Below are 12,612 nucleotides of genomic sequence, written 5' to 3'. Positions count from 1 at the left end.
TAAAAATTACGAAGGTTTGTAGTTTACCTGAAAGTAAAAGAAGGCCTGGCCAAACCAGTAGTGCATGATGGTGGTCTGGGCCGCGTCGTAGTGCAGCTTCTTCCAGATGAACTGAGCCATGAGCGTCTGGATGAGGAGTCCGCAGCACAGCACCGGCAGGTTATGGGCCCGGAACAGGAGCGAAACCAGCAGCACCAGGCCGCCGTAAATCTCCCACAATCCCCTGCTCTTCAGCTTTGCATCTGCTGTGACGATCTGGGATCTCAGCAGGTCCTTGGTGCCAGAGAAGAGGATACCCAGAACGAAGACGTAGACAAAGCGTGCCTCCACCGTTCCCCTGGAAAGACAAGTGGACGGAGCTCGTCACTTCTGTTCCAGCTGGAACAGGACAGCTGCATCGATTGGTCCCGACAAAACGTCTCGCTCAGCGTTCGGGTGACCGGGTTAAGAGACTCGGCGACGTGAACTCTGACTCTGCTCTGGAATCACAAATATCTAGACGGGGGATAAATGTAAAAGATCTTGGTCTAGAGTTTATTACTGAATGATGAAAGAAACAAAGCTTTAGAAAAGAAATTATTCAGAGTAACATAAATAAATCACACTCAACAGATTTTAAAGCTTGTGAGAATCTCTGTGAAGAAGACATATCTAAGGTGGCAAGGAAACCCATCAAATTTTTTAAGATTTTTTTTTCCAAAAGCAGATTAAATAAACTTTAATATCAGACAAAGGTAATCAAGTACAAAATGCTTTTTTTTAATGACTTCATTTATTAAAAGTTATCCGAACTAATATGTTGCAAAAGCTAAATCATCATAATCATCATAATCATATTTTTAGTCCAGACACTTTAGAAATTTCATAGTAAAAAGATAAAACAAATATAAATATCCGCCTCTTCTGTTGAATCATGAATTAAGGATGATTGATCAAATTTTTTTTGAAAACCTGATTTTTAGGGTGCATTCACACCAGCCCTGTTCAGTCCACCTTGATCAAATTCTGGTTTGTATCTCAAGAAAGTCCAGTTTGTTTGAGAAGGGCGGACTGGGAAATTTAAAATCTGTCCAAAAAGGAAAACCTAGACCTCAGTTTGGTTCAAATGAACTCTGGTGCAGACGCGCCAAAAGTTTGAAGCGGACTATAGCGCATGGCATTCTGGGTAATTACATCAAAATCAAACACGTCTAGCAAGACAAAATGTTTTGTTGTCTTTTTCCAACAACAAGTGAGAAATCCTACAACCGCTACAATCTGGCATTACTTCATTTTGTTTACATTTTACAACGAAGTAAGCTGCGCTCATGCCTTCTTCTGTGGTTTTTGTGTCATCTCTTTCAGTGGTTGTTCTTTCAGCGCCCTCACAGGCGAGGAGAGGAACAGAGTTTTAAATTAGTTTGGTTTGTTTGACACAATGCAGTGTGAAAGCGAGCCGCACTAGCTGAAAATGTAACAAATCTCATCATTTTGCTGCCTACCAGACTGTGAAACCAAATTAGTTTCCCTTTCCGCATCCACACCTGATTACTGTCAGAATCAAGAAATCACTTCAATGTAACCTGTCTGACATCATGACATCATATCTAAAAAGAAAAAAATAGATAAAGAAAAGGAGCAACACGTCAACATTGTACCAAACATTCTTCCTATTAAACAAATGGAGAAAAACGAAATGTGAGACTATGACTCCATCTCTGCCCAGGTGGACTGCACTTCGATGCATCACTGACGTTCTTTGTGCAGAATCCTCTGCAATATCTGCTCTCCAAAGATCACAACTTTAATTAAATTCATCTTCTTCCCTCTTGTTTAACAGGACTGCTCATATTTCTGTGACTCATAACCTTTGCTTCATTCAGTATGCGGTGTGTCAATGTAACATTAATAATTAAAGCCAGGAGACTGGAAGACGGAGCGAACCGCCGCAGGAAACAGACTGTCTCCCACCCGTCACATTGTCAGTTTCTCAATACGTTTTGAGGAACAGGGCATTAAGATGCTCTGAGTACATTTTGAGGTAAGGTGACATTTCATCGACTGTATTTTTTTTTTCTTTTATTTGAACGTCGTACCACGAGCTTATAAGAAGACGCACACGTAACAGTGAGTTAAATTAAAATTTGCTTTGAGATCGGGTAGATTTATAGGTTTCGCTGAGGTTTTATGTCATCGTGACGGGAAAAAGTCGGAACTTTTCAGAGTGAGGATTCGGGAAGTGGAAGCTTGACATACCAAAGATGACTTGTTTTTGTTTGTCGGCGTGTTCAGAAGCAATACATACAACCTGCTGCATCCAAAACATCAGGATTTTTACATTCCTCCCCATCAGCTCCTGTGTGCGCTGAGAGTGACTTCCCCCTTTCTCTTCCACGTCCTTCTCTTTTCATTCAGGCGCCTCTGTGCCAGATCAATCTTCCACCCTGGGACTTCTCTCTATCCCAGGCTTGGCTATCAGTTCTTTATTTCAGATGTTGTACTTCTCCATCTCTCTCTGCTTCAGGGCATTTTTCCCTCTGCTTTCGTCTCCCTCTACCTTGTGTATTTCACTGTCCTTGCCTCTTTTTCTGGTGTGTGTATTTCTTCCTCTGAACGTTTTTATACAATAAAAATGTTTAAAAAAAAATTCCGTTCAAGCAAACATATTCTCATTGAGACAAAATCCAAAAATATTAAAGCTTCGCATAAATGGAAAATGCTCACAGGAATTTCTTTCTGAATTAGATTGTGAAAGAAATTAGGCATAATGTTATGGTCGCTCACAGGTGAAGTGAATAACACTCGTTATCTTTTTCATTTTTTTTTTTTTAGCTCACAGTTCATGAGTAGAAGCAGAAAACTCAGGAAGGAATAAGGATTTAAGTGAGTTTGACACGGGATAAACCGTGATGGGTCGACAACTGGGTCAGAACATCTCCAAACTGAAACCATTTCTGGTCTGAAATGGTCAGAATCTACTGGGTCCAATTTTTTTAAACGAGATAGTGTAGCTCAAATTGCTGAGGAAGTCCATGCTGATTCTGAGAGAAGGGTGCAATTTGACAACCTTTGCTGTAATTTAGTGAAGAGTAGTAAAAATTTTTTTTTACATAATTCCTCACTGTGTCTGGTGTTCGCTTTCCTGCGGAAACGGACTAGTTGGAGAGAAATATCGATATTACAGCGTTCTCTCCAGAAAGCCTTCTAAGCCCTGCTAAGTGGGCGGTCCGCTAGCCGAACACCGTGTTTTATGCAATTGGTGCAATCCCAGTAAACTATGAACTCAGCTTAATCTGTTTACTTTCACTGCGTAGCAAAAAATGTAAAATTTAAAATAAACAAACGACGTTCAACCTGGTGGAGAGGTAAGTAAAGTCTGGCAACCCGCCAGGTTTATGATACACTGGGGGAAACCCTGACATTAATATCTACTTTCTGCATAAAACAAACTTCGGACCAATCAACCCATCCAACAAAGCTTTGTGTGAAATACCGGACCTTGCTGCTACAACTTAATGGCCTCGTTATTCTAAGTGATGACATCTTTATCTTGTTTTCAGAGCTGTGACTGTTTCTCAAGCTCAACATCTCAAGGCATCCCTATTCAAACCTAATTTTTCCACAATAAGTTTATTATTATTATTATCATCATCATCATCTGGATGTCATATCTGAACTTGTTTTTAAGTGATGACAATTTGCCATTTCATTACTTTTTTACCTTGTTTTGCTGCTCTTAATATTTAACTCATTAGATTAAAATATAAAAACTTCAATTGTCAAGATTTCATACTGAATTTTTTTTTTAATCCCAGAAGTGACTTTAAAGGTTTTGTTTTTCCACAAAAATCAGTCCTTTAACTCAAAACTTAGATTTTTCTTCTTATAGAATAAACAGCTGTCTAACTAATGAGTGAAATAAAATATAAACATGTACAAATCAACGGGCATGCATTGGAAAGGAATATTTTATGGGAATTTGTCATATATTTAACCATCATAGAAAGCAAGTTTGCTAACATTTAGGAGGTGTGATTACAACTCTTCCTTCTAAAATTAGTCTCTATTACGCAGGTCCATCTTTATTTAAAATGCAATTATATTTCAAATTATAATGCACTAACCAATATTAGAAGATGGTTACTAATATTTTTGGAAATGCTTGTGGCTACATCATAAAAAAAACTAGACTAAGTATCCTTATGTCCTTTCAGATGATTTAAATTAGATGACAATTTTTAAAAGAGGAAAAGTGAAGCAAGAGTTAATTTCAACTCAACATCTGAGCGAGTCAAATGTCAATGAAACGTAATCCTTATTTGTTAAATATTTGTGGGATTTGATCATGTCTGTATGCATGTGTCGATTGTTTTCTAAGAGGATTTTAACCAGGCTGCACATCGGCTCATGGGGACCCGCGTTACCATGGGAACCACAACAGAGGTCCCTGTAGGTGAATAACCCCCACTGAGACAGAAAGACAAAGTGACTTGAGTAACTTTCTACACAGTCAGGCTAAATGTAAACTGAGGCTTCCAGGAAATGAAACAAGTTGAAAACACAATTTCAGAACCTAATAGCCTAATAAACTTGATAAATTGCTACGTGACGGATCGCAAAAGTATTATGCAATCTTCATTTTGTCACGTCACAATCTAGTACGTTTACTTTTCTAGTACGTTTACAATTTACTTTTGTCACATATAGTGCAGGAATCGGACCAAACCGTAAAGAAGGGGGAGTCTCATAACGACAGTTTAATAGAAGATGATGAAGAACTTGTACCTTGTAACTTAAATTCTGGTACCAAAACACAGAACCATTGAAGAACAACGAGATAAACCAAACCTAAAGACTAAGGAAGTAGTGGAGATGACAGGGGAAGAACTAATCAGAGGTAAGAGGGTGCAGCTGGGGAAGGGAGCAGGTGAAGGTGAATGACGGGAGTGATTAACAGGTGGGGTCGAGATCAGAATAATAAGGTAAACAAACAAGAAGGAGAATGAAAGGGAAAGGAAAGCTGAACAGCAAAACAGAAATAAATACTAACGAGGAATAGAAACACGAGAAAAATAACTGAGCTATTAAGACATTAGACAACAAAGAAATTATCAAAAAATGTAAAAGAAATAACAAAAATTAAGAGTCCAAACACATGTAGGTCATAATTACAATTTAATTTGATCTAACAGGCACATAATAACAGCAGCTATGCTTTGATATGAACCAGTCTAGATTAGGGTTGCCATATTCCTGGGAGGTGACCTTCTACACCAGTCTACGTTCACCTTCAATGCCCCTTTTGTCTGTTCCGCTGGTTTAAGTGTTCAGCCATGTCTGGGTAGAAGGGGTGAACCGATTGTAGTTTTCTGGTCAATCCCCGATCTTTAAAAATACTGACCTGGTCATTCAGATTTTGTCCAATACCAATTATTTTGGCCTACAAAGTCTTTTAATTTAGCAACAAAGTTGCTAAGTTGGCAACAGTGGGGAGACCGCGGACGGACAGACAAAAACTGGTGGACTGTCAGTCAAACTTCTCTCACGGCAGAGCAACAGAGGACAATGGCTGATTTTTAGATTGGCGGATGAGATCGGTGGACTTAAGGATCAACCAATCACAGATGTCCCAGAATTAAGAAAATTAGAGTCGATTGCGTGGTGTACTCCTACTTGGTAGGCTAGCAGTAGGTTGTGTTGTTCACTATGTACATTGTAGATACTATGGTGTCATTGTTGCTGCTGAAGAAAATCATCCGCACACTATGATGCTCCCAGCACCACGTCTATCCATCGATTGGACTGGGTTTTATTAAGGGTCTCAAGGTAAAGGGGATGATATAAACGCAAGTGGTTGTAAAGTAGCTAAATGTAGAAAAGGTCAAGTGGTGTGAAAAGTTTTCAAGGTACCATATCTAGTTATTACAGCCAGTTTTCAGCCATTCTTCTTAATTTTACCCAGTTTTGTCACCCATAGTGCCCAACTTGCCTCTGTTCAAATATGTGTACATCTGGACAGAGGAGCTAGGTATGTCTGATTAACAATTTCTAAGAACACATCTAGTGGTATACACCTTATGATTCAAGTTTCTACTGACTGCTCTTTATCTAAACTGCTGACTTTACAGAAATCTTTCCAAACTATCAATTATTTATACAGAGAAAAAGCCTTAAATTGAAGCTTTAACGGACAAGTGCTTTCCATAATGAAGGCAATAACATTTAGTCTAATTTCTTCTGGGAGAAATTCTGTGCGCACGCTTATCCAGAGAGACTTGAATGAAAAAGTGCCAAGCCCCCTCCCCGCCCCCCACACACACTCCTTACATGAAAACTGCTCTTTAATGAAGTGATATGAATATTTGCTCAAAAAATTGGGGGATGAGTACACTAGCTGTAACGGAACAACACGGGAAACAAAGGGCTGAAAGAAGAGAGACAAAGATAAATCGCTTCATCCTGTTTCATTATAGATGAAGGGAAAAATGGGAGTATTAGGAGGTAATGAGGTTAAGAAAGCCACTGAATCTTTAAGCACTTACAGCCTGGAGAAAATCAGATCTAATTGTATTCTGTGAAAATATGTGGAGATGAACGCAGCAATTAGTGAGAAGAGTGCTTCACCTGTAAACCTTTTCCACAGCAGACATTGTGACGGCTGAACAACATGGCGAGCGCAGGTGGAATTAAAGATGCTAATGTCTTTGGTTCGATTTGGACTGAGTGTGGAAATACTTTCAGAGCGAGAGCACTACTAAGGTAACCTGAGCAAATACGATGAGTAAAAAAAGTTGTTCTCTTCTAAACTTAATAACTGGTTGTGCCGCCATTGGCTACAACGGCTACCATAAAGTGTTCATTATAACAGACAGAAGATGCGTTTTCATAGAGTTGCGCAAATTGGAAATATAAAAATGAATTTGCTCAACGAAAACACGGCAATTTTGAAAAAACTCAGGATTTCAGTGGACAGCTGTGGTCCCTGTGAATGTTCGCGAATAGCAAAAATCCATGAATAACAGATTCCCGTCTACAAACATAACTGCCTAACTTTATTAAGTCAAACAAATCGTCCTTTATGTATTTTTTGGTCAGCAACAGTTTGGCCTCAGACTTTCTCATTCATACCAGTTTCACCCAGTCATTTTTGTTATCAATGAGTCATGAAACATGGTTGGAAAACATCAGCTGCATTTACTCAAGTTATCTTAGTCTGACATAAAAAGTTTTATGATGAACAAAAACACTTAAAAATGGCAAACAAGTAAAGAAATGTGCAGTGGGGGGGCAAACATTTATCTTCACAGCACTGCAACACCAGGAGTGTACTCAACTCTGATTCTGTTGTCTCTGAAAATGCTCTCAATGTCTGCTCTGAAGCTATTTAGACACTTAGAAAATGATCGACTCACAGAGCGGGATTTTAATTTTATTTTTTTTTATAAATCCAGCTTGGGGCAAAAAACACGTGTCAAATTAAAATCATGTCTGATCATTTTCTCCTGATAGTCCTGACCTGTATTAAGCTTAAAGGTTAGTTTTTTTTTACCACCTAGAATGTCAGCTAGAAAAACCTTTGACTGACTGAAGGGGAATTTTGAAATTTGCTCTTAGAAAATGAACAACAACTTAAGAGATACGTCTCTGACTCTAGTGGTTCACACCTTCACCCTTTTGACCTATCTTTGTATATCACCTTCTTCATTGTGGTTTTTGAAATAACCTGGTTGTGAGCTGTTTTTGAAATCGATTGAAGTGGATGTCTAGCAACAGAAAATTTCCCTTTTCACACCATACGTGTGTGGAAGACTATAAATCTGGGATGTAACTTTACTTTTATCAGAGCCTACTCTGACATTGTCAAGTGTGTCTCCATCTGCAGATGTTATTAAAAGCATTTGTTTCTTGAAACTTATGATTCTCAGCAGCCTTATTTTGAAAAATCATCTTTTAAAGATTTTTCACTCCACACACAGTAAAAAGAGGATTTCTACTGCAGTTGTCAAAACTCACGAAGGGTATTACAGGGTAATAACTGACCCTGAAGGAGTTGAGCAAGTATTAGACATATAGTATTAATCAGTGTCTTATGCAAACCTGTACCTAGTGAGGAAGGAAGCAGAGTAATATGCTCCATTCTGAGCACTGTTCTTTATTCAAAACTCCTCAAACAATATTTTACCGATAACATTCATTATTATTTTATGCAAAGGGGGGAAAAAAGCAGTCCAGGCCCTGTGCTGGATTGTACGGTGATGGATGTGCGCTGGTGCCATTAATATGATAACTAGCGTGGGGAGAGAAAATCACATACTAATTTATCTGACCTACAGCACTCGTCTGTGATTACAAGCCGTCATTATTGACGCCATCATACCATCTACATATAAAAATTGATGTGGACACGATGTGACATTTGCATACAAGAAATTTGTGCCATTCTGGAACTGGCATGTTGATGAAGAACATCAATGTAAATTAGCCCGAAGCGATACACATGTTCCCCAACACTTAGGGATTGCCAAACTCTGAAAGCTGAAAGGGATCTTGTTTGGGCTTGGCATTTCCCAAGCTAAACGTACAAGCTGTCCTCCTTCTCAAAGCAATTAAAGCTAATTGCTGTTTACACAATTTCTCAAACTACAAGCCCTTAAAAAATGACAGCGAAAGTTTTCTTTCAACTGGATCTCCCCGTCGTGTGATGGTTCATTTGAGGTGAAACGGGTTGAGTTTTCTTTTCTAAAGAAAGCAAGATGTATAATTTAGAGCAGGGCCGTAACGATTCATTGACTGATTTGTCCACCTTGAGTATTAAAAATGCTCCAGGAAAATTATCTGCCTCGAAGCTTAATTATGTTTTACTATTTTCTATTTGGGTAGGACTGTTTGTTGCGCACTTCCGCCAATAAATTGCAGACAAACACTAAGCGCGACTAGCACAAAATAGGATGGATCTGTTTTCCCGGATCCACTTTTCACGTTCTGTCTGGGGTTTCCGGAGGGATTTTATTACTTATGAAAATGTCTGAGTTTTCATCAATTTTCCGGGGACCAAGAACCTTAAAATGTCTGCTTGAAATAGGATAGCGTTTCTCCAGGGAAGAACATCAACGCTTCCTAGCAAGGGTGCTATAGTTAACTAAAACGAACAAAATAATGAAAACTGAAATTGAGAATACGGTTTTGTTAACGGAAATAAATATAAACCTAAGTAAAGGGGAAAAAACTATAAGTGGAACTATATCATGTGTTTATATGGCATGCTTTTATATAGATATAATATACTTCGTTTTTGTGTTTATGAATTTATATATTAGCCTTTTAAACTGATGTGAAATGAATTTTTTTGCCCACACAAACAGTTTACGTCAGTTGCTGGAAAATTACGGTGGTCCGTACTCTTCCAGGCGGCACTTACTCAGGCGCAATATAGCGACAGCAGAAGTTGGACAGCAGTCGTTGGTTCTATAATAATTGAATATGGTATCTTCTGCTGTATTCATAACTCAGTATTCTTCCACATAATCACTATTCTGCACCTAAATTAAACTAAAACTAAATATTTAACAAATAATAATAAACAAAAACTAGCAAACACACTCTAAAGACCAATTAAAACTAACTGAATTAGATAAACAAAATGCTTCAAGGAAATAAAGCTAAACCATAATGACAAAACCAAAGCTAGTATAACCCTGCTGCCTAGTTGAAGCGGAGAAGTGCGCGGCAGGTGCTGAAGCTGATTCTTAGCAGACAAACCGTGGCTTTACGGAAAATAAATTTCCTACCATCCTGGTTGCAACTAATGGGTGGCGGAGCGTATTATGGCGGTACAAACTGGCAGATGTGTTTCTGAGTGTGACAAATGTGCCAAATCCCGCCGTCAACATGGACATAAAAGCTGCAGATGGCTGTGCAAAGTGAGAGTTCATCTTTTAAACTCACTGAAGATGAATACTTATACTAAAACCTGGAGTATACACATTAAAAAGTGTCATCGAGTCCGCTGCTGAATTATTTTTACTTTTTAATTGACAAATTTCAGATTTTATGCCATTTTGGTCCAGGATGACTTAAATAAGTTATTATTATTGTTATGGGTTAATTTTCTAAGCTAGGGAAAAGCAATTATTAGGGATACACCAAAATGAAAATTTGGGCCCAATACTGATATCCGATGTTAATACAGCTGTTATAGAAGATTAAAGAATATGTTATTGTATCAAATTTTTCATTCAATTACTCGATAAATTGTCAGAATAATTGATGGATTACTACATAACTGAAATAATTGTTTACAACAGCCCTAATTTGGTGTGTACAGAAGAGCAAAGGAGAATGCAAAGCAACAGAAAACCGAGGCGTCCAGGCGACACGGAAGACGGATGGGAGTTAAAAACAGAACGACACAGAAAGAAAATCATAAGACTTGAGTCCGTGGCAGAAGTTTTAACTGTACAGTCAATAGAAATGTGGTCCATCACATAAAATCCCAATAGAACGCACAAAAGCTTCTGTTTGTTACATAAGGACAAAAAAACTCTGAAAAGTTTCAAGGGGAGTGAATATTTTTGCGCAGCACTGTCAGAAAGACAAATGTTGTCTGACTTGCGCTTTGCTTCCAAAGCGCAAGAGTCCAGATACTGCAATGAACAGGAAGTCGTTGCTCCAACATATTGGCAGAGATATCTTTCTTTTGCTATTTTCAGAACAACAAAAAGGGTTACAAAAGGTATTCTATCAGAGCATAGACAATAAGGAGGCTGATGATGTTTGGAAAGTTATGTCCAGGTTCATCTTTCTAACAAAATAACAGTTCAAAAGATTTCATCAAGGGAATATTTTGTTACTCTGTTACTGCTGAACTCGAGTCCTTTTGCAGGCACTGCCACAATCAAATTCATCCAGCAAGATAGAGCATTAAACATTCATTAAAGCAGATAGAGTAATAACTGCTGCCTAGATGTATCATTAATCACTAGATCATACTTTAACTTGTTAGGGGATTCTACACAGACAATGTCTCAAAAACAGAATCGTTTCCATCCCTCGGATAGGGAGAAAAAAAGAAACGTCATTTATGATCAGAATTTCAAATCAGACTAAAGCTCTTCACTGTAGGAGATGCAGACTTTCAGAATGGGTTATTTATATCAACGCTGGCAACAGTTTGGGCTTGATTTTCTGTTTTGGGTTGCGTTTTTCTGCTGGGTTGGAAGTGGGCGATGCCAAGCGGTAAAAATGTGAAATCTCAAGGATCAGATGTGGTCATTGACGGGTTTTTACAAAAAAAGTAGATTTTTTTTGAGTGAATTTTTTATTTATTTTTTCCTGTTGTGATGTTTTATTCTTTTAAATTTTCACCGTGCCAAATCTGAAAATGTCCACAGCCTCAAGGAAACTGCTGAGTCAAGACAGCCTATATTTCAACACTGCTGCAGTTAACAATGCTAACCGTGCTAAACGACGTGCTAATAAAAGTTATCAAATGCTTTAATATATCTAAACCAGGGGGTCAGCATTTATTTCTCCCCAAAAGGCCCACATAAGCAACCGTCATTAATTTTGTGCTGAGAACCATAACCAGAACACAAATACAAATATGTATTTACCAAAATTTTCTTTATTTTGATTTAGTTTTTTACTTGCAACAGTAGATACAACAATGTCTCCTTATATGGGCATTCTTATGCAAATTCAAGCTATTGTTCCTAAAATTAGTCCTGACTGCGTTTTCCTCCAGCTGCACAGCAAATCCAGGAGGCCCAGATTAACACTGTCAGATTTGATTTCAACACTTTTAAAGTGTCTATATGAGTCCACACCAAAAAGTGTTAATTTAACTCTTTTTGGAGAGTTGGTACCTGAACTCTTATAAAGTGTCAAATATCAAATCTGCTGGAGTTAATAATTTAACACTTACTAACACTAATTCAGTGTTAGATCTTAATATTAACTCTCAGAGTACTTCTTTAACTTCTTAAGAGTTATTTGTAATTAATATTAAATAGGTACGTTATCGTTTTGAACATTTAAAAATTCTTTGGAAAATAAACATTTAATAAAGAGGCAATGATTTTCTCAAATGCATTTATTTCAAAACGTGCACCATAATTAAAAAACAAATTACAATGTGGAATAATGTGCATGTTTCACATGTCGCTTTCATTCACATATCGCTTATTAAAAGGTCTGACATATCAGCTGTGCAATACAAAATGCAGCATGCTCAATACATTTTTCTTCAATACCATATGCATAAAATTATTCAAAGTACAAGGTGGAGAAAGTAAAGCCTCTATCAATGCAATGCAGTTCATGCAATATGACAGAGCATATTTTCATTTAACAGGTAGATTACCAGATATGTACATTACATAACAGACCAACCTGATAATCAGATCCATCATTTCTTCCCCAGTTTCTGTTGATGAGAGACAGTTTCTCTCTGCACTCCACCAGAGAGATGTCCACTCACCAACAGATTGTCTTCAGGTTGTTGGGCTGTTTGTGAAGTTTGGCCGGAGACGCCAACATGCTCCTCTACTGCATCAGTAGAGGAGCATGTCCTACTCAGAGAGTAGGACACTAGCTGTCCTACTCTCTGAGTAGGACAGCTAGTGTCTGTCTCTG

The 12,612-nt window shown here is 38.0% G+C and overlaps 1 protein-coding gene across 3 annotated transcripts in view; it reads right to left on the bottom strand.

Annotated features, from left to right (window-relative positions):
• Positions 1–12,612, bottom strand: part of pigg (phosphatidylinositol glycan anchor biosynthesis class G (EMM blood group)) — a 94,287-nt gene that overhangs the window by 25,226 nt on the left and 56,449 nt on the right. For 2 of the 3 annotated variants that reach the window (XM_008419820.3, XM_081611507.1), the window contains exon 11: positions 28–337. In XM_008419820.3, coding sequence (XP_008418042.1) covers positions 28–337 — 310 coding nt within the window. Of the gene's footprint in view, positions 1–27; positions 338–12,074; positions 12,610–12,612 lie in introns of those variants that run through there. The other variant, XR_014089246.1, reaches the window with a different exon arrangement.

Source organism: Poecilia reticulata, chromosome 10 (genome assembly GCF_904066995.2).
Source record: "Poecilia reticulata chromosome 10, P_reticulata-male-v2, whole genome shotgun sequence".
Lineage (NCBI taxonomy): Eukaryota > Metazoa > Chordata > Actinopteri > Cyprinodontiformes > Poeciliidae > Poecilia > Poecilia reticulata.
This window is presented reverse-complemented; position numbering and strand designations above follow the sequence as displayed.